Raw genomic sequence first — 23,030 nt, forward strand, 5'->3', positions numbered from 1 at the left:
ATGGCCATCATCAAAAAATCTACAAACAATAAATGCTGGAGAGGGTGTGGAGAAAAGGGAATCCTCTTGCACTGTTGGTGGGAATGTAAGTTAATACAGCCACTATGGAGAACAGTACTGAGGTTCCTTAGAAAACTAAAAATAGAACTACCATATGACCCAGCAATCCCACTACTGAGAAAACCATAATTCAAAAAGAGTCATGTACCACAATGTTCATTGCAGCTCTATTTACAATAGCCAGGACATGGAAGCAACCTAAGTGTCCATCGACAGATGAATGGATAAAGAAGATGTGGCACATATATACAGTGGAATATTACTCAGCCATAAAAATAAATGAAATTGAGTTATTTGTAGTGAGGTAGATGGACCTAGAGTCTGTCATTCAGAGTGAAGTAAGTCAGAAACAGGAAAACAAATACCATATGCTAACACATATATATGGAATCTAAAAAAAAAAAAAAAAAAGGTCCTGAAGAACCTAGGGGCATGACAGGAATAAAGACACAGACTTACTTGAGAATGGACTTGAGGACATGGGGCAGGGGAAGGGTAAGCTGAGACGAAGTGAGAGAGTGGCATGGACATATACACTACCAAATGTAAAATAGGTAGCTAGTGAGAAGCAGCCTCGTAGCACAGGGAGATCAGCTCAGTGCTTTGTAACCGCCTAGAGGGGTGGGATAGGGAGGGTGGGAGGGAGACGCAAGAGGGAGGAGATATGGGGATATATGTATACGTATAGCTGATTCACTTTGTTATACAGCAGCAACTAACAGAACATTGTAAAGCAATTATACTCCAATAAAGATGTGAAAAGAAAAGAAAAGAAAGGAAGAAGTAGCTCCCCATGAGCTCGTTTGTCACAGGAAATACTTTTCAACTCACATTGGCCAGGTTGGCCACCTCTCTCCCAACTCTCGGCTCGGGCCCCAAACTCTGGTCCCAGCTCTCATCAGGAGGAAAGTAGAGGTTGCCACTCTTCTGTGGGTGGGTGAGATGCATCTCAGCTGGATGTTCCAGTTTCACTATAAATACTTGAATCACTCCTGTAACATCCTAATACCCTAAGGAAGACAATGGCAACCAAGACCACACCCCCTAATTCTACAGGTGTAAACAACAGAAGAGATTGTAAAATGCTTAAAGGCCATAACTGACCTTGCTGGGAGTGTCCCATCTTCCCTCTTCCCCTAGACTTTAGCCATACCCCCTGAACATGTGTGTTCTCTCTAGGACTTTACATGCCGGTCTCCTGCCCCAGACACTTTTCCTGGCCACCTGTCTGCCCCTTCTCCTCTTACCTCAAGTTTCAGCATTGATGCACATCCCTCTGCAGAGCTCTCTCCAACCCTTTGCCTGGGCCCTCAGAGAACTCTGTCCTTTCCTTTAAAAAGTATTGCACTTTAGTTTGTCTGCTTCCATAGCTGACTCTAAGCTTTGAGGAAAAGGGACTACATCTACAAAGATCATCCACGAACCTCCACATCTAGCTCAGGGATTAGCACATGATACTAGCTCAACTACGGACTGAAAGAATGAAAAATACAATGCAACGTAATACAATAAAGCTTGTAGGTGAGTGCTGACACAACCAGGGCAATGGGTTGTCCAGCACGTAGGGGTGATCCTGGACCAGTAAGCTGGAGAGGCCTGCATAGGTGGCTGCAGAGGGGGGCACACTGGCCTACCTTTTTGGTTTTCACCGTAGAAGCGCAGCAATCCCCACCGTCATAGTTGCAGAAAGCTCGGTTGTTGATGGCATCACAGTAATTGTCTCCCATGAAGGGCTGTACATGAGGAGAGAGGCAGGGAGGAAAGGAGGCCTGGTTAGCATGCTGGAGTAAACGGGGGCTGGCCTCCGTAGATACTTAGCTGTATCTCATCTTCTCACAAACCTCCACAGTCAGCCTACCTGGCTTCAAATCCCTATACCCTTTTGGACAAACTACCAGTCCTAACTTTTTTTTTTTTTTGGCTGTGTTGGGTCTTCGTTGCTGCACGTGGGCTTCTCTTGTTGCAGAGCACGGGCTCTAGGAGCACGGGCTTTGGTAGTTGTGGCTCGCAGGCTCTAGAGCTCAGGCTCAGTAGCTGTGGCGCACGGGCTTAGTTGCTCTGCGGCATGTGGGATCTTTCCAGACCAGGGCTCGAACCCGTGTCCCCTGCATTGGCAGGCGGATTCTTAACCACTGTGCCACCAGGGAAGCTCACTTCTACCATTTTTAAAGACCCTTATCTAGCCAAGTTTTTCCCAACCAAACTATGGTTATGCTAGGAGACATACTCTTATATGCTGGGTATGCAAAGGCAGCAGGATAGACCACTATGCCCTCCTAAAGCGGGGGGCTCATTTCACTTGAGGAAATGGTATGAAAATTTGAGCCCCCTTTCCCCCACTTTTCCTGGTAGCAGGTAACTACAAACATAATTTACAATAAATATATGTGCAAATATATTAGGAAGCTGAATGTAAACTACTCAAGAATTGTAAAGACTGAACGTAAGAATCACTAGGAACTTGGCATGATGGTTGGTGTATGATTATGGGTGCTTTCTTCTCTAACACAGGAGTACAGATATACTCGATGTCACACACTTTCCATGTTTGCTTTCTCCTTTTGTTCTCAAATAAAACAAGTAAGGTAGGCATTGATTGCTCTTCCCACTTCACACATGAAGACCCTGAGGCTCAGAGCAAGAAAGGGACTTGGCCAAGAGCAACTGGCAGAGGCAGAGTAGTGATTTCAATCTAAGTTGGTTTCTCATTTATTTTTACCCTTCTAGACTGTACCTAGCATATGTTGATTTCTTTCTTTTCTTCCCTGTGTTCCTCCAACTCTGTCATGCTTGAAAGATGAGGAAAAGATGACGGAGTAAAATTATTACTGATCTGAACCCAGAGTCATCTTAGGGGAAAGTCAGGGGTCTCTGCAACCCCCCAGCACTTGCATTTCCCACCTGAACACTTAGCACGCTGTCTTCTACAGCTTGTGAACCTGTAGTTGGTGCAAGACTGTGAGCTCCTCAAAGACAAGGCCAATATCCCGTCCATCTCTGTCTCCCAGCCGCCTTGGAGTTTAATGCTGGGCACAACTTGGCTTTTAAAGATGTTTTAGGGACAGATCGTAATCGTACTGGTGTAGTGGAAAGGCAGTTGGCAGGGCTTTAGAAAACCTGGGTTCTAGTCTTCCAAACCTCAGCCACTGGTTGGTTACTTGGTAATTTTGACTAAGTGGCTTATCTTCTCTGGGTCTCAGGACTCACAGTGGTGAAATAAAGAGGCAGAATTAGACCACTGATTTCTCAAAGCAATGAACATACCCCTCCCCTCATCAAAGGTAATGCTGTGTAACCCTTTAATATAAAAAGCAGATGAAAGTGAAGCCCCTTTGATTAAAGTTCGGGTTGGGGGTCTCTAATGCTCAGTGGCTCGTCGACTTTTTGTGGGCTCCCATAAAAAACCCACAAGGGTTTTTCATGGGGAGAGCCAAGTTCACAAGGAGTCCATACTGTGTGGCATCCCCGTCTCTTGCATCTATGCTCCAAATTCACAGTGTTTGTGCCCCCAACTCATGATGCCATTTCATCACTGCCCTATTAGGGTCCAAAAAAGATTTTAGCAAGGTAGAGCCAAGAACAGAGAGAGAGCTGTACTCAACTGTGGGTACACACGCACATGGCTGTGAGCACAGGTGTGACTGCCGCCTGACTGCCATCATGAATACATTAGCACATGCGTCTTAAAGCAGAGAGGCACAAACAACTAGAGGATAAAACCCTTTGCTCTTTCTGGGCCTTAGAAGATTTGTTTGTGGGCTCTGTTCCCTAAGTTCTTTCTCACATTACATATAAAGACTAATAAAGGAAACCAAATGTCCTTTTTAAAAAAATAACAGGAACTGGCTTGGTAAAGGAGTAGCTGGAGAAGAAGAGGAAGAAGGAAAAATAAAAAAGATTCTTTTTTTACTTGGTCACTGAAAAATATCTCCAGTCTCATTACTAGCTGCTTTCTTCTATGTACCCTTTCCTGCTGCCACATCCATGCATCCATCCTCCCATCTATCCATCCACCTTCTATTTAACCCTATCTACAGAATGCCTACTATGTGTTATACATTGTGCTAAAAAAAAAAAAAAAAAAAGGATGTAATAGTCAGTATAGACAGAGCTCCTGCTACTATAAGACCTTACATTCTAGTAAGGAGGCAGACTTTATTCACATGATCACTTATCCTATTGGCCAATTTCAACTCCGATAAGAGTTATAGAGGAAAGGTATGTGATGCTGTTAAGAGTAGAAGGATTTGACCTAATGAGAGAACTCCACGAGAAGTCCCTGAGGAGACGACGTTTCAGCTGACATGATGAGTAGGAGTTAATTAGGTGGGGGGTGGAGAAGGGAGACTTTCTAGAGGGAGAGAATAACATGTGAAAAGCTCTATAACCTAGAGATTGCTCCCGTCTCTGGTATTTCTTATGCCGCTACTTCTACTAATAGTACGTTTTGGAAAACAATTCATCCTTCAAGATCTAGTTCAAACATCACCCCTCCAAAATGTCTTCCCTACAACCCCCGGGAGGCCATGTGCTTCTGCAGCCTCTTACACCGCTTTGGTTATACCTCTTGGTACATCAGTTTAGAATTCTTCTTTAACCGTATCTCTGTTACTACACTGTAAGTTCCTTATGGACAGGGAACGTACGTCATCCATTTTTATATCTTAGACTTCTTAGCAAAATGCTGGCAATTTGAGCAAAACTTTATTAAACGTATCTTCCTTAAATGTTTATCTAGTAAAATGATGGGCAGATGGATGGATGAAGGGCAAGAAGATATCCACGTGAGTCAGGGAGAACACAGTACTGTTTTCCCTTGACTAAAAACATTGTACTCTCAGTACCTAGGGTAGTGCTGGGCACATACCAGGCACCCAGTGAAGCTTTGATGAACAAGTAAGTAAATGACTACTCTGAACACAGCTTGGGGCAGAGAGCAGGGGCCTAAAGGGCCCCAAGACCCTTTATCAATCTTGGCTCCTGCAGACATTCCAGGCTGATGGCTCCTCCCTGGACCCAGCAGTTGTATCTCTTCTAAGCATACTTTTCAGCCCCAGATAAGAGAGAAACTATCAGCTCTAAGTTAAGCAGGAAAGGAGACGAGGGGGCACCTGCAAGGGCAAAGGCGATAAGCATCCCTGGCAGAGCTCAGAGCCTGACAGGTGTGGGTCTCTTAGGCCTCAGTGCTGAGTCAAAGAAGGGATTGAATTCCGCTGTCACGCTGGTTGCCCAGACCGCCAACTCAGCAGAACGAGTGCCCAGGTAATCCAAGCTTCCTTTTTCTGAAATCCTGGACTGATCCAGAGAGATGTAAGGAAGCAACTGTCTCAGGTCCTTGGCTTTGGTTTTGTCGCTCCTGCTGAATCTTGAGAGAACGGGAGTTTTTAAAGACTGCAGTGTCCTGTGCCCTGAGAAGATGCCCCTGGGGACTCCCTAAGCAATACACAGAAAGAAGTGTGACCCAGTGACATTTACAGGTCAGGGGACGGTTCATGGGCAGAAGGTGGCCTAGTGGAGGAGAGACATCACGGGCCTGGAAGTCAGGAGACTCTGTGTCTGGTATGCTGTGCGGTAACCTTGGGCCAGTGCATCCCCCCTCTGGCCCTCTTTTTCCAGTCTACACAACAAATGAGGACGGCAGATGGCATTAAGAGCTGTGCCAGTTGGCATTCTATCAAATGTTAGACCCGGCTGCTGGCTGGGTGTCAGTTTCCCCATCATCTAGAAGAACAGTCTGGTTGTGACAGTTTAAGAATTTCATCAAATACAAGGTTTTCTAGAGCACAATCTAGTCCTTTTCACCTGGATTTTCCTGAGGGGGGCCTGGGGGCACCACAGAGATTTGGACATCCACCTGGATGTGATTTGGGACCTCCTTTCCATGCCAGCTGAAAAGATTCACAGGGGGCATAGGGGTGCACAGAATGTCTCTGAGTTCCATGGACAGTAGCATGTCCTCGAGAACACAGGTGACATGCCAAGTGCCCTGGCCCTGCCCCTCCCCAAGCTTGTCACTGATACCCAGGGACAGAGCTCCAAAATGCCAAGTTCCAAGGAATGGTTCCACTGCCAAGTGAGAGAACTGAAGGGTCAGAGGGGATCTTCCACCTTCAGCTCAGTGGTTGAGTCTAAGGTGTCCAAATTACCTCTGGAGTTGAAGAACGCGTGAATGACAAAGACGTATGGCAGAAGGAAATGGTCTGCAATTAACGGTTGCAGGAAAAGTAGAAATGAAAAAACAGAAACTGCCTCATGTGGTTCTGTAAGAGTTAAATAAGGCAATGTTGGTAAAATGCCGGGCATAGTGTAGCTGCTAAATGAGTACGGCCTCGTCCCTCCCAGCCTCCCTTACAGAAGCAGTATTATGTTGAACACAGGCTTCGGAGCCGGAAACACCCGGCTTGGAATCCCGACTCTTGTTAGCCACTAAATGTATGTTGGAGTGTGTTTGCTGATATCTCTGTGCATCAGTTCCATGACCTATAAGGTGGGACTGCTGATTCCTGCCCGAGAAGTCTGTCAAAGGGATATTTACAGCACTTAGTAGGTACAGTAAATGGAAGTCATGATTAACGTAACCATAACAGCAATGGCTGTAGCACCATTTTGAGGGACTCACCTCACAGCCTTTGACACAGTGAATCAGGGCAGGGTGAGGATACCACTTCAGACCAGCTGTGCAGACAACTCTCTGCAGTGAGACGGAGAAAGAGGTCAGACGGGTTTGGGGCTGGCACCACATTCAACCACCCACCCCTCTTCTTGGATCTTCCAAGTGCTGGCCTCACCCTGGCATTTCCACGGAGAATTTGCCCAGGTACCTGCAATAACAGGATCCATAAGACTTAAATAATGTTTGTGTTCACCGTAGGTGTCACGATTCTGTATTTCCCTGGCAGGAAGAAGGGCTGAGGAGAAGGAGAATTGGGGGACCGAGACACGATCAGAAAGGCACTTCAGAAAATTCCTGGCTGACGTCTGCCCCACGGACAGAGCCGGGGATAAGGTGGGAGGAAGGAGGAAGGGTAGAGTGCACATGTGTGCACACGTGAGTGCGCGTGCCGGTGTGCGTACACGTGCGTGCGTGTGGCTACAGCAGGAAGATGGAAGAATGGTGTGGAACAGGGCTTCCCAAAGTAGGCGCTAAGGACCACTCTCATCGCGATCACATGGGGGCACACGGAAAAGGCAGGTTCTTCAGCGCCGCCTTGGGTCTAAAGAGTCCGAATCTCTGAGGCCAGGGCCTGGGACTCTGCATTGTAGAAACAAGCCTCCCAGGTGATGCTGATACACATTACAGTTTGAGAGCAGTGGCCTGGAGGATGCATGAAATAACCTTTGGTTCGGAACCCTGGAGACGCAGAGAACTCTTTCTGCATCCACCTGCCACCAGGCCGTGCGGGCTAGGCTCCCAGTTCCTGAGGCTGCCCACGCTCGTATCTCTGTGACTTTGTTCCTGCCGTTCTCCTTCACTGAAAGCCCATCCTCATCTTGTCACCTGGAGAATCTTTACTTATCTTTTATATTTCTGTTCAAGACTACCTTCCTCAATACTCTGTCATGGTCTATATGGGAAAAGAATCTAAAGAAGAGTGGATACATGTGTATGTACAACTGACTCACTTTGCTGTACACCTGAAACTATCACAACACTGTAAATCAACTACACCCCAATAAAAATTTTAAAAGAAATACATGATATATAAACTTAGAATTAAAAAAAGAAAAGACTGCCTTCCTTTGTGGTGATTTCCCAGCCCTCTCAGGCAGAGCTTAAGGTATACATATATGTATTTACTTATAGCCTCCCGTAATAAAATAATAATAATTATTATTATACTAAAATGTATTGAGTGCAGTCATGGTGCTAATTACTTTATTCATTATCTTATTTATTTCTCACCACCATGCAGTGGGGTGGGCATTAATCTTGTATCATAAGGAGAATAAATTCCCCAAGCTCCATAGCTGTTAAGTAAAGGAACCAAGACTTGAAACCAAGCAATTGTTTTGGGAAGGATTTAAGGCAGCTCATAACATAAAATCCAACACAATAATTTCTTTTTAAGTGGGTGAAAAAAGAAAGATAAATAAAACTAGGAAGAGGGCTTCCCCGGTGGTTGAGAACCTGCCTGCCAATGCAGGGGACACGGGTTCGAGCCCTGGTCTGGGAAGATCCCACATGCCACAGAGCAAATAGGTCCGTGAGCCACAACTACTGAGCCTGCGCGTCTGGAGCCTGTGCTCCTCAACAAGAGAGGCCGCGATAGTGAGAGGCCCGTGCACCGCAATGAAGAGTGGCCCCTGCTTGCCACAACTAAAGAAAGCCCTCGCACAGAAACGAAGACCCAACACAGCCATAGATAAATAAATTATATTAAAAAAAAAAAAATATATATATATATATAAATAAAACTAGGAAGATAAAATAGCATCAGGACTAGGGCTAACATAACAATCTTAGAAGCTCCTTTTTCTATTCTGCCCTAGATGCCTTACTTTTCATGCCATATTACAATGCTTTCTTAAAAAAAATAAAATAAAAGCAAATTAAAATAACCTGGAGGCAAATGCTTAGATTTGCGATGACAGGTGACTGTGCCAGGGAGCAGCCCTGGAAGTCTCTATGATCAGGGCTCTCTCTGCTGGCTGAATGCCAGTTGATTAATTTTGATTAAGAAATGAACGTTCACATGGGCTAGAATGTGGAAAATCCATGTGACCAGCCCATTCTCTCCCCAAGGGCAGACGTATATGGGAGCAAAAGTGTAATTAGGTTTCTTGGTGAACTTGGAATCCCGTGACTCCAAGATCTGGCTGGGTTGGGTACCTTTCTTCTCTGCCCCACAGCATCTCTGGTTCACCCTTGGGTTTTCCATGCCTAGAATGGTGCCTGGTACAAGGAAGACGACCAGCAAATATTTATGTTATAAATGAATGGATCCATTTCAAGATAGAGATGATTTTACCAAGGGACAATTATTTTCTTTACCTGTCCTCCTCTCTTCTAGAGCATCAGAAGAGCATTTACGATGCCTAGCAGAGCATCTAGTTCAGAGGACCAGTTTAGTGTAGACTGAATTAATTAAAGATCTTGGACAAACAACTTAACTTGAAGATCTGCCAACCAGTCTCACAATGTGAAATCTACTCTTTAGCCCCTACTGCCTCTGTTGACACTGTCTACCTTCTCCTAAAACAGAAGAAGGTGATGTATGGGGAAGACTGAGCAATGAGGCATGAAAGACATGGTTGCAAATCTGACTTGAAATTTCCACTCTGAGGTTAGGTTTTCCCATCTGTGAAATGGGTACTGAAAATGTCATAGGCTTGTTGTGGTGAAGCACTGAGATAAATGATGTAGAAATGGTCAACCCAGGACTAACTCCTACAGGTAAGAGGGCATCTGTCTCCCCCCAGATCCAGGATGGAGCACAGCAAACAAATACATGTTGACCAAGTGAAGGAAAGTGAGAACTCTAGTGTCCCTTCCTTCCAGCTCAGCTACTTTCTTGCCCCTCTGCTTCCTAGCCATGGGGGCCAGAAGCAGAGGGCATCACCTGCTTTCATCCTCTGAGAAGCTTTAACCAGACTTCCATCTCTGGGTCTGAACGTCTGTTCCTGGCCAAAATTCAGGGATGTTGGAGGGGCACTTAGGTAATGGTTCAAGTAGTAGAGAACATCAGAATTAGGATCCACAAGGGACTCGATGCCCATTCCTCCCCCCTGTTTATTTGAGAGCTAATTTAATCCATCCGTAGGAGTGTCTTGGTGTGGTTGCACAAGCTTCTGTCAGCTGAGGTTTACCTGACGTGAGTTCAGAAAAAGGACTTTTATACCATCTGCGTGCGCCTATTTATCTTTCCAAGTCTTTTGGATTTTCCACTATTCCTCGGGGCTGCACGCCCCACCTGTCTCACTACAGGGCCCCTCTGTCTGCACGGAGGACTGGGAAAGGGGACAGGCAGCAAGAGCTGAAGGAAAGACTAGGCTGTTTATACCATATGTTGGGAGATCCCAGGGGCCCCTCAAATGCCAGCCTTGTTCCTCTTGATGCCAGTGGGACCTCTAGCCCAGTCAGAGCCCTTTCAGACCAGGTTTTGTAAGACAGCTTTCTTCTCTGCATTGCTGCACAGGAAGAATAGACCGTCTTTTCTTCTTGGCTGTAATGACCATCAGCATCAACACCATCTGCACCACCACCAGCACCGTCATCGATAACACCAGGACCAGCGTCACCACCACCACGGCCACCACCAGCACCGTCATCGATAACACCAGGACCAGCGTCACCACCACCACGGCCACCACCAGCACCGTCATCAATAACACCAGGACCAGCGTCATCACCACCACGACCACCACCCCCACCGTCATCAATAACACCAGGACCAGCATCACCACCACCACGGCCACCACCAGCACCGTCATCAATAACACCAGGACCAGCGTCATCACCACCACAACCACCACCCCCACCGTCATCAATAACACCAGGACCAGCGTCATCACCATCACAACCACCACCCCCACCGTCATCAATAACACCAGGACCAGCATCATCACCACCACGACCACCACCAGCATCGTCATCAATAACACCAGGACCAGCGTCATCACCACCACGACCAACACCAGCATCGTCATCAATAACACTATCACCATCACCATCACTATCATCATCACCACCACCAGCACCACCACCACCAGCACCACCGCCACCATCCTTACTGTCACAGTACCACTAACAACCCCATCACCATCATCCTTCTCATCAACACAAAACCCTCTATTAAGGGTATATTGTGCTCCAAGCCTTGTGCTCGGTGCTTTTATCTCATTTCATTTTTACCATAACTATGAGATAGGTACGTTTTTTTCAGGTGTATGACAAAATGATTCAGTTATTGTTTTATAGATTATATTCCATTATAGGTTATTATACTGAACATAACTCCTTGTGCTATATAGTAAATCCTTGTTGCTTATCTATTTTATGTATAGTAGTTTGTATCTGTTAATCCCATACTCCTATGTGTATGAGATTACTCCTATGTGTATCCCTCCCTCTCCCTTTTAGTAACCACAAGTTTGTTTTCTATGTCTGTGAGTCCGTTTCTGTTTTGTATATAGATTCATCTGCATTATTTTTCGGTTCCACATATAAGTGATTACCATACAGTATTTACATATGGTTTCTGACTCTGGTTTACACAAGAGGAAACTGAGGCACAGAGAAGTTAAATAACCTTCCCCAAGTCATACATATAGGTAATGACAGTCAGGAATGAAACTCACATCTGTCTTACTTCCACGTCTATCGTTTGAAAACTATATTCTCCTTCAAATTCCTCCAGCCCCCGAACTGGTAAGCATAAAAAAGGTTACTCTTTTGACCGATGGAAAGACCAAGGTTCAGAGAGGTAGAGAAGCTTTGAGACAAATGTAGTTGAGGCAGAGTGTTTAAAAGCTGAAGCCCAGAGAAGTCTGGCCCCAGGCAGAGCCTAAGACATGAGAAAGTATCTTAAAAGGACCCCCTCACCCTCAGGCCCAGACCTGACTCCCCTTCTGATGTCTTCTGGGATGAGTCCTCTTTTCCCCTTGATTTTTCCTTGATGTATAGGACCTTCTATGAGTGAATTATGGAATTTATTTTTGCTTTTGTTATCTGTTATGGAGTTTCTGGCTTTCTTCTGGGTAAGCTTTTTAAAAACCTAGGCATTTTCCACTCTGTATCCCTTGCTTGAAGAATATCTACCATTTGGAGGTGCGTAATCAATATTCACTGAATGAGTTAATGACCAAATGACCGAATGAGCGAATGTCTGAGTGTGCCCAGGAGTGAACGAGGAATCGCTGGTCTCTGCACACACCCCTCCGTCTCCGGGCTTCCCCTCCAGGGCACAGGACAGCTCCTTCTGCACAGTGGATAGGCTGGACTTCGTATTCAATCGGAACCATTCCACCTCTGACCTTTAGACTCTCGGCAGGGTTTCCCACACTGATGCCTTCTCTTCAAGGAATGAATTTCACATCCTTTGTCTGATGTACTGCGTATGTTTATTATGTATAACGTGTAAGGCAGTTTCCTTGCAGACCCGAATGCATGAGAATTAGCCCTGGGTTCTAATCCTGATTCAATCACACGAGTTATGTGAACTGGGCAGTGACAAGCTCTCAGAACCTCAGCTTCTTCATCTGTAAAATGGTGACGATACTTAGCTCCTTGGAGTGTGAAGATACAGTGAAGGGTATATATGGAACTGCCTCACAAACAGTGCCTACATGTCACAGAGAGTCAATAAATGGTACTTTCCTCTCCTTTCCTTAATTCCCTCTCTTCCTCCTTCTCCCTCCTTCCCTTTCTTCTCTTTTTTTTTAAATAAATTTATTTATTTATTCATTTATTTAATTTTTGGCTGCACTGGGTCTTCGCTGCTGCACGTGGGCTTTCTCTAGTCGCGGTGAGCGGGGGCTACTCTTTGTTGCGGGGCGCAGGCTTCTCATTGCGGTGGCTTCTCTTGTTGCGGAGCACGGGCTCTAGGCGCATGGGCTTCAGTAGTTGTGGCACGCAGGCTCAGTAGTTGTGGCTCGCGGGCTCTAGAGCACAGGCTCAGTAGTTGTGGCACCCGGGCTTAGTTGCTCTGCGGCATGCGGGATCCTCCCGGACCAGGGCTCAAACCCGTGTCCCCTGCACTGGCAGGAGGATTCCTAACCACTGCGCCACCAGGGAAGCCCTCTTCTCTTCTTTTCTTTCCTCCTTCCATCCCCCTTTTCAGAAGCTCTTTAAAAAGCCAGGATCCCAGCTACCTAGAGGCACGATAAGCCTCTGCGGTTGTGAGTGGCACTTCCCGTTGGGAAGCTTTCTCGGCACCCTGAGCAGGGGCAGTGCAGGGCAGATTGGAGGTGCTCCTTAGGAGCTGATGGAAGAGAAGCTGCCCCCCAGATTCTGGATGTCCAGCCTGGAAGAGTCTGTCTCAATCCAGAGGTTGTAAGCCAACAGCTTCCGGGCTATACAACCCACAGAAATGTTGGGTTTGGCACACAGAGTGCTTAACAAAAGTCAGAATCAGTTGCCAATATATAAAACATGAGAGACTTCTTATTTTAAAAACTCCAGATTTCTTGTACTCAAGAAAAAAAGGAAAATCTGGCCACACTGAACCCACATTTCCACACTGTCACACTCAGCTAGAGGCTCCCCCTTTGGCAGCCAGCGTGTGTCTTCCACAGTTGACCACAGTCTCCACCATTCCCTGCAGTCTCTCCAGCACTGAGCCTGAGGGGTGTTTCCATCTATCATTGAGAGTTTGCACTGTCTTGCTTATTAGATTAGAGGAAGGTTTCTCTGTATCTCTACTGCTTTCAAAACTGCATACGTGGGAGGGGGCTTTAAAGGGGGGAGAACTTAAAGGAAATGAAAGGACAGAGTGTTTTTCTTTATGAAGGTAAAACATATGCCTAAAAAGAATTTCATCAGATATATACTCTAAGATTCCAGTAACACGAAGTTCAAAAATAAGCAAAACCAGTATCTCCGTGGTGTGGGTACTGCCTGCCATGGAGAAGGGAAGGCCTCTCTGGGGAGTTGGAAAGGTCCCCACCCTGATCTGGGTTTCAAGAGTGGACACAAACATAAAAATTGATCAAGTCTAATGCTTAAGATTAGCATGTGAGCTTAATCTCAACAGGAAAAACGTCAACTGCATTTGTAATATCTCATTTCTTAAGTTGGGCAGTACGCACATGGGCAGTTGTTTTCTTTTCTTTAAGTCCCTCTGTGTCTGTCTGATGTATTTATTGTAAATACTACTGCTACTGCTACTGCTATGGGTTGGCCAAAAATTTTGTTTGGGTTTTTCCGTAACACCTCACGGAAAAACCCGAACAAGGTTTTTGGCCAGCCCAATACTCAGTATTTAAGATACAAAATCATCGTCCCAATACTCAGTATTTAAGATACAAAATCACACGCTTGGCCTGCTTCACCCGCTTATCGCACCTGTCTGGTTCCCGTCGGTGTGTGAGTTTGTGACTCTTGGTTTCAGTCTAGCTCTTGTTTCACAGATGGGGCAACTCTGGCACGTATAGCAAGCAGGTGTTGAACCCTGGTCACCTGACTCAGCCACCATAAACATTGAGGGAGCATCTACCGTGTGCTGGGCGCTTGAGGGGTGCACCAGGGTAAATAAGGTGAGCACGGGCCCACCTTCACGAAGGTCACCAGTCCTGCACGTGATCTCAGTGTTGGTATTCCACTCATCTAGGTGGTCCTCATTCTCGTCATACGTGCCAATACAGGTAAAGTGCTTAAAACAGAGCCTGTCACGCGGTAAGTGCCAGTGGTGGGCCGCAGCAGGCTTGCGTGGGCTTACGAGAGGCAACAGTGCTGATCTCTTGCTACTTGTGTTGAGTGACAGCCACTTGGAAACCCAGAAATCTGCTATGGTGAGAACATTTACGCCTCAGGAATTGGCAGGTGCTACGAATCAGAGGGTGTACTTTTGTGGAGAGCCAGTTGTGAATTATTCACCGGCTGGTAAGCGATCGTAAACATTCTGCCTTTATTATTATCATTGTAGAGGCTGCAGGGGTAGCTGGAGGAGTACACGGCAGCATCAGGCTGGCCTGGGTCCCTCTTCAGTTCCTCGCAGGCAAGTGGCTTCTACCTCTGAGATTCCATTTCCTCTGCTGAAAAAATGGAGTCTAATTCCCGCCTCATAGTGTGTGTGTGTGTGTGTGTGTGTGTGTGTGTGTGTGTGTGTGTGTGTGCGCGCGCGTGCAAATCAAGGCTGGAAGGTGTCTGATCCAATGCTCGATTCACAGCAGGCATCCATTAAATGTCAGCTGTCATCTCTCACTCTCTTATGCTGGGGACAAATGTGACAGTAGCTGGCGCGGAACCTCGGTCCTGACCATCTACCTTGTGCTGGTGCTCAGAGGTGAACCCTCAGAAAGCAGAGGAGCGATCCAGGGCCTGCCTTGGCCTGGCAGTGCCTGCACCAGCAGCTCTGTTTCTGTAGCTCTCACCACAGAAGGGGCAAGGGTGCAGCCGAGGCCAGCTTTTCTGCCTGATTCCTGGAAATCCTCAATCTCTGCCCTTCGCCCTCCTCCCTTTTTCTAGCACATTTCTTCCTCCTGGATAATGAGGCCTCCGGAGACCAGTGGAGGTCTGAACCTCGTTATGGCTCTCTGGGTAGGCCGGCATCAATAAAGGCCGGCAGACCAGGGAACTGGGTGGGGGGCTGGAGCAGGCAGGCAGCGGGTGGGCGACTGACGAGGGGGGCGCTTTGTAGACTTTCAAATCCCTAGATTTATTTCACAGTGAATTATAACTGAACTCTTTAGTGCCTGGGGCTCACAGAGGGAAGGGTGGGAATTCACCCGGGGGCAGCGAGGAAAGGCCTGAGGGGGAGCCGGGTCGGGGAACCCGGTGTGGGTCCCAGGCACGTGGGATGTGAGCGAGGTCTCCTGTGCTCTGTGTAGAGTGTAGGTCCCTGCCTTTGCTGGGTGGAAGTCAGGGTGGAGTAGAGGCAGGGCGGGATGGAGTGCAAGGAGCTCCCGGTCAAGATCCTGCCTCTGCTTCCTGGGCTGACCTGGCCCAGTCCTCTCCCTCTCTGAGCCTCAGTTTCTCCATCTGTACAATGAGGGGCGTGTATCTGATGATCTCCAACTTCCTTGAGACTCTGACATACAGCCCATCAGAGTACATGGGGTGCTCGGTGAGGTGAGGGAAGCAGGGTGCGCAGGGTGCGCTCGTGCAGGTCCGGGAGAGTCAGGCAGAGAGACGGACAGAGAGAGATGGAGAGAACAGTGGGGATGGAGGGAAAGAACGTGGGCAGGAGGGAGGCAGAGCCAGGTCACAGAGGTATCAGGAGAAGGGAGAGAAAGAGCGTGAAGAAAGAGGCAGGAGAAGAAATGAAGCTGGAGATGGGCAGAGAGCGGGAGTGGGGAGGATGACGAAGGAGGGGTGGAGAGCCCTGGGGCGCACGGGAGCGCAGGGGGCTGCTGGCCAGGCCCAGGGCCAGGCCCACAGGTGCAGAGTGCTGCGTAAGCCCTCACAGCCGTGCTCTCGGCTCATCGGGGAAACAGTGCACCCGGCCTCGGGTTCTGCAGCGGGCGGGCAGACGGCAAGGCCTCCGGCGCCCCGGCAGAAAGGCTGAACCCGCCCTGCAGCCCTGCCTCTCTCACTTCCTCCAGCGTGAGGGGCCAGTGCCCAGAGCTGGCACATGAGGCCTGGGATCGTGCTGCCCCGGAGGACAAGAGTGGGGTCCCGAGTGACCGGGTGACACCCAGGAATGTGGGAGCGGCCAGCACCAGTGTGAACATGGCCTTCCAGCAGCCTGACCGTGGGAAGAGCACAGCCCTTGGATGCAGGCTTGGGGTCGAGCCCTCACCCTGGGCCATTGCCCGCTCCTGAGGTCTCAGTGTCCACAAGGGGAGAATGCAGACAGTGGCCCTCACTCCACATAACCATCCTGGGAGACCAGTGGGGGTCTGAACCTCGTTCAGACCTCGTATGCTAAGCTCCGGGTGCACAAACACGGTAGGTGCTTCGTACACAATTGGTGTTACTAGTTCCCCGTATCACATATTAATTGCTTTCCACCAAATAAGCAAGGCACGAGAAAGATACCAGAAGCCTAGGCTATGGAATATCCCAGAGCTTATATTAGAGAAGCCAAGAGCACCGTCCTGACCAGTGAGGACGCTCCAGTGAGGCAGACACGGGTCTGTGACCTGACTCTGCTCTTTCTACCCAGCTGTTCTTGGGGCCTCAGTTTCCTCATCTGTACACTAGGCACATTAGTCCTCTAACTCCTAGGCTGTCATCAGGATTCAGCGGGACAGTACATAAAAGATCCCTAGCACAGGGCCTGTCAGAGGGAAGGTATTAAACACTCAAGGGCTGGAAAAATGATGGTGAACAAGTCTTCACTCCACAGAGCAGATGTGACCGTTAGATGCTTTCACGTATGTAGAGGGACTAATGCAGGACCAGAGCGTATAAGTGGTCAACAAGGTCATTTCCCTCCCTGAGCCGCAGGGGGGTGGCCCCCGTCACTCACCTCCACCCGCGTGGGGTTCAGCCAGTGGGGGATGTCACGGACGGTCACGTTCACTGGCAGGATGATGGGCTCGCTGTTGTGGTCCAGGCACGAGGTGGCACACTCCGACCCTGAGGGGAAGCCGAGAGTGAGGTGATGGCTCGGCCCCCGTCTCCTGAAGCCAGGGGCTGCCCCACCCCCAGAGCGGGCCCTGCCGCTCCCTGGTCCCCAGTGAGTGGGGACGCCCACCCTCAAGGGCAGTGGGCAGGAGTGAACGCCCCAGCAGCGCCACCTCTGGTCTCCCTGACCGTTCTCTCGTCTCCAGTCCAGCTGGCACGCACCACCACGGTCAGCAGCCCTCAGCCCAGGTTGGTCCTGCTCTTCCTCTGCTCAGAAACCTTTCGAAGGTTCCCCACATCCATCCAGGACAAAGTCCAGATCCCTCTGCTCGGCACCCATGGCCTCCCACGGTCTGGTCAACCTTATCTCCCACTAACCATCTTCACACCCTCCCACTAACCGGACTGTGCTCGGTTTCGCATGGGAGTCCCACACTTCCTCGTCTCTGTACTTCTGTTCCTGTCCATCCTGTCTCCTGAATCGTCCCCCCGATCTGCCTTTGCACGGTCAAATCCTACCAGTTCTTCAAAGTCCAGCTCAAATCCTCCAAGAAGCCTGCCCTGATTTCTGCAGCTGAGTGAGAGCAGAGTTTGGCACTGAGGAATCTCACTCCGGTGTTGGGCTTACCCCCTTTCCCTCCTTTTCCCAGTAACAGGGATGCCCTGGGAGGGCAGGGATGGGATCAGTTCCTCTCTGAGCCTAACCCAGTGCCTGACACACAGGGTCTGCTCAGCAGGCGTCAACCAAATGAACGGGGAGCCTGTGAATGCAACGTCAACGTCTCGGCCCCATACTTCTCCTCCCACACTGCCTGCATTCGCGCCCTCTGTGCCCTCGAGACCATCCCTGCCCCTCTTCCACGAACGTATGACCAGTTAATGACCCTTCAGACCTCAATCCACGTGTCGCTTGCTCGGAGAAAACCTCCATTCCTGACGGGCCAAACCCTCTCACTGGCACCCAGCACAGATTTGTCACGTTGGCTTGGTGACTGTTGTACCAATAGCTCTCTTCCCTGCTCGACTGTAACTCCACGAGGCCAGCACTGCCCGCGCTCCCCCTTCTATGCCCAGAGCCTGGCACTGTGCGTGGCGGATGGCAGGCACTCAGTGAGTATCTGTGAAGTGAGTGAAAGGGACAAGAGTGAATGGGTGCATAGGTGGTTGAGGAAATGAGAGAGTGAATGAATGAATGGATGACTGGCACAATGAGTGAATGCTGAATGAGGCGTCTCGTGGTGGAGGAAGTGGGTACCTAGATGGATGAGTGAATGAATAAATGACTGAGGAAGTGGATACAGGGATGAAAACATGAATCAGGCAGTGAGTCGGTGAAGGCGCCATGACCGACAGGGACAGGGTTAGTACACAGAAGCCCTTGGTCCAGGGACTTCTTCAGCTGACTTTCAAGCTATGGGTTAGCAAGATGACTGTAATTTGACTCATACATTCTCTGTCCTGACCTCACTGATTCTGAAGTCTCCTAAAAATCAAGCTCATCCCCTGGGATGTCCCCAGGACTCCCAAAAAAGTGCTCATTCATATGGACAAAGAACTGAGGTGTCAGAATCTGACCAGGGCCCTAAGGAGGTCATTCCCCTGCCTTAGGGCCAAGACCACCCTTGAACACTAAAAGGTTTACAAGAGTCAACTCTCTTGAAAAACATCCTATGCTGTGAGCCATTCTAAAGGCTCCCTGCAAACGTGTGTGTGTGTGTGTGTGTGTGTGTGTGTGTGTACACAGTATGTATGCATGTTTACGCATACATGCAGCTATACGTACATAGACACTTGTATATGTATATATAGTTTATCCAGTGCCCTTCCTGGTGCCACCTACCTCGTCACCCTCTTCAATCTAAGAGACTCACAGAACTCACAGAATCGGAAGAGGTAGCAAGGGTGGGGCGGCGGGTTCAGGACAATCTCTGGAACCTCTTTAATTTAAACATGGGGCCACTGAGCCCAGAAGGTGGGGATGGGGATATTCCCGGTCCTGCCAGGTGTTTTTCACCCGTCACTCGTTCCCCTGCACACCCAGTGTCATCGCATCCGTCTCAGAGGCGACAGCGTGCAGCGTGCGAGCTCGGGTCGCAGAGATGGCGAGTAGGGGGCCGTGAATGAAAGCCCACGTCTCTCTGAATTCCAAGCCCAGCGATGGATACGGCGGAGACACAGAGGGAAGAGAAAAGAAGGCAGCAGTGGAAGGGGACAGACAGGGGTGAAGAGTCAGAAGAAAGAAAAGAAACGGGGGACACACAAAAAGACAAAAAAGGTGAGTGACGAGAAGAAGAGGGATCCCTAAGCAGTCAGAGACACTCGGTGGTGTGTGTCTGTCACGAGATCAGTTCTGAAGATTTTAGGGAGCAAGGATGAAACCAGGCTGCGATGATAAAATCCTTTCGAGAAAAGAAGATGCAGCCTCTGAGAAGTAGACAACGGTTATTTATCCCAAAAGGGGGGAAAAGACTGGTCAACACAGGAGGCCACCGCCGCCTTACGCAGGAGCCACGTCTTAATTTCTCTTGCCCCGTACCTCCCCCTCGGCACTTCCCTCCCCCATGCCGCGGCTCTGGGCCTCAGGACCAGGCTGCTGTGTTGTGATACATGAGCCCTAATCGGCATCACTACAGACTGGTGATCTCGGCGGCCCCCGCCTCCCCTTCCCGGGAGGAGCAGGGACGGTGGCAGCGGCCTTGGTGGCAGTAACGACTTTCTGAGGACCCCTCACTGCCACAGAAGCCTCCCCAGGCTGCTCGGGGAGGGACCCTGGAAGAGCTGCTCTGGGTGGCCCCAGCACGTGGGCCCCAGCCACCGAGCTGGGCACATATGTCACCCGTGCCCTGCTTACCAGGCCTTTGGTCGAGTCTCTCTCCTTGGTGAGGTGGGCTCTGCCCAGGGAGGGGCTCAGAATGCGGTAGGAGGGAGAGCAGCCTGGGGGGTGGGGGAGAGAAGCCTCTCCCCTCCGTCCTCTCGCCACCCCCTCAGTGCCCCAGGCCGCTTTTACTCTCTCAGCTCTCCCCGTGTGCCCTCACCTGCCCACCGCCCATCCCGGGTCACCGTATTCATAAAACTGGCATCTGCATGGCCGTGGGAGCATGAGGAAGGGAAGGAGATTCGGGTTCCGATGTCAGACAGCTTGCTTTCCCTTTCTGCTCTGACCATGAAGAAGCTCAGTGGGTAAAGCAAATGCTACCCCTCCCTCCTGACCATTCTGTGGGCCAGCAGAGAGCCAGGTATTCTGGCTCACTTTCGCGTGCCTGTGACAGGTACACACAATACAGGTTCAAAGGGGCCACGAGGTGTGTTAGTGTATGTGTGTGCGAGCTACATGCAGGTTTATGGGTGGCGAATGTGTGTGGTGTCTCGCTGAAGTGTACGTGCCAGGCATGGGCTCACCACATGACGTGTGCGTGTACATCTGGTTAAGCATTTGTGCGTATATGAATATATGTGCTTGCACGTGTCGGTGGATGCAGACATGCAGGAGGTCTGTTTTTCGTCAGCATTTTTTCTCCCAGGGCTGCTCAAGGCCAGTCGTGAGTGTGACTGAGTATTCACGCGCATGCCCTGACTGAGCTGGGGACAGGGACCCCACCACAGACAGAAGTGTCCAGAGCCATGAACACCCCTCAGGGATGATGGAGAGGAGAAAGCCGTGGCCTTGGGATGGAAGAGCCAAAGCTACTTGCCATTGCTACACCTGTTGCCCCAACTCTCTAGAAAGCTTATAGTGGCAGGCCCTATAAACCCCACCTCTCTGCAACCCTCCTGGTCAGGGTCCTTTGGATCGGTGGCTCGGCAATATCTTAAAGTACCTCTGGAATCAGCAGGGACAGAACCATGTCCGTGGGTGTTTTCTGACCCGTCCTGGACTGACACAGGAGGGTTGATCCCTACTCTGAGTTCAGGTGAAGAACCTCTGCACTTGGAGGCTACACGTTTCCATCTTCAAAAGGAAGTGGTCAGGCCCCCTTACGCCTCTGCTCTCCAGCCATGGGCCTCCCTTCTGGACATGAAACGGTAACTCGTTTTACTAGGTGAGGAACACGTTGACTCTGTGTGGCTGAGAGTGAGTGCCTGCACAGATAACCTTCTGCTCCAGACATCCCTGGTGATTGTCCCAGGACTGGCCATGAGAAAGGACATCCAATTCCCTGGGCTTTTCATCGTGGTCAATTAGGGAATCAGCCCAAGAGGTCATCAGTATCACTGCCCTCAACTGAGATTAGACTCAATGCACACCCAGCTCCCCAGAAAGCCGCAGGCCTGTGATTAACGCGTCTGTCCAGACACCTGCTTTCAACCAGACAAACTCCTGGCATCAAACCCCAGTTTGTCTCCCTTCACTGGCAAGTTGGTCTATCACCACGCAAATAGTATTCTGAAAACACTATTCATCCTTATTTAGGAGGCAACTGGAATGCCGTGGAAAGGACTCAGGCTTTGGAGAAGGAGAGGTTGCAAAGATCCCTTTGAGTCTCAATTTCCTCATCTGTTAAAGGTTACTGAGAGGAAACGAGACAATGCCTCTGAAGTGCTTGGTGCGGCACTGACCCACAGTCGGTACTCCGAATGACCGGCATTACATAAACTTTAAGATTAATAACAAAGGCTGCCACGCTGGACCACGACTGCTTCCCTAAACAGGACGCGTGTTTTCATCCCTCCCTCCCTCCCTTTGCCACGCGATCCCTTCTGCCTGGAGTGCCATTTCTTGCCCCACAAGCTCCTGCAAATCCCTGTATAAGCGTCCCTTCCTCTGGGAGCCTTCTGTGTCCCCGGAGGCACCGGTCAGCTGTTCTGTACTCCAGTGGAACTGCACGCTCACCCAACACTGCTTTGCCAACATCCCTGCCCTGAACTCTCTCTCTGGGAGGACAGGGTCTGGTCTCATTCCTCTTCATTTCCCCAGTGCCTCATGCAAGGTCTCACATAGCACGGCTGCCCAAGTCCTCGGCAGGGCGTGAGCCCCGAGCTCCTGGAAGGACGTGCCCTCCCACTGCTCAACCCGACACGCCCGTCGTACCGATGGCATAGCCTGCAGGGCACTGCAGCTTCAGGTTGCTGTTGAGCTGGTCCGGGGCTGAGCACTGGCCTTGCATCTCCTGGCAGACGTGGAAGGAGCCGCTCCAGGTGCCATCTTTCCGGCAGTGGATGACGTTGCTCCCATGCCCCTGAACGTCACAGAAGCACAGTCAGGACCAAGAGAGACCCCACCCTCCACAGAAGAAGCCTCTGAGTGTTGCATCTCCCCAGAGCTCTGAAAATGTTAAAAAAACAAGTTCTTAACAGTGGTGGAACCCCAACCACCCTCAGACAGAGGAACTGTAATATCTCCATTTTACAGACAGGAAAGCTGAGGACTCAGTGTGGGAACAAACTTGCTCAAAGCATCCTGGACAGTTTAACTCCCAGGTTTCCTAAATCTCAGCAGTGCTGTTTCAGAGATTTCAATCGGAGAAATGTGTTCTGCTTGTGTGTTTGTTTTTAACTGAGAAGGTGGGACCCACGTGCACCCCCAACGTGTACTGTGAGTAAACATGGGTCCTGGCGCTGTTTGGAAGGAGACAGGCATACACCAAAGCTCGTTTCCTCTCAATCGATGAGAAAGCGTCCCAGGCCAGGGCTCTGCCACGTGCTAAGTAGGCGACCTTGGCTCCGCTGAGGAGCTTTCTCTTCCAGGGATTCCCTCCTCTCCTTCCCCTTCCCGTCCTCCGTTCTGCTCTATTCCATTCCAGCAATAATGGCATCAAGAGGGTGCGGGGGGGGGGGTGGGGGCGGGATACTTCCGTCTGCGCCC

At 49.7% G+C, this 23,030-nt stretch overlaps 1 protein-coding gene across 1 annotated transcript in view; it reads right to left on the reverse strand.

Moving 5' to 3' along the window:
* Window positions 1–23,030, reverse strand: part of PAPPA (pappalysin 1) — a 257,383-nt gene that overhangs the window by 30,104 nt on the left and 204,249 nt on the right. The window contains exons 18-21 of the mRNA XM_032634984.1: window positions 22,257–22,404; window positions 17,130–17,239; window positions 6,680–6,751; window positions 1,695–1,793 (exon numbers count right to left, since the gene is read on the reverse strand). Coding sequence (XP_032490875.1) covers window positions 1,695–1,793; window positions 6,680–6,751; window positions 17,130–17,239; window positions 22,257–22,404 — 429 coding nt within the window. The remainder of the gene's footprint in view (window positions 1–1,694; window positions 1,794–6,679; window positions 6,752–17,129; window positions 17,240–22,256; window positions 22,405–23,030) is intronic.

Source organism: Phocoena sinus, chromosome 6 (genome assembly GCF_008692025.1).
Source record: "Phocoena sinus isolate mPhoSin1 chromosome 6, mPhoSin1.pri, whole genome shotgun sequence".
NCBI lineage: Eukaryota > Metazoa > Chordata > Mammalia > Artiodactyla > Phocoenidae > Phocoena > Phocoena sinus.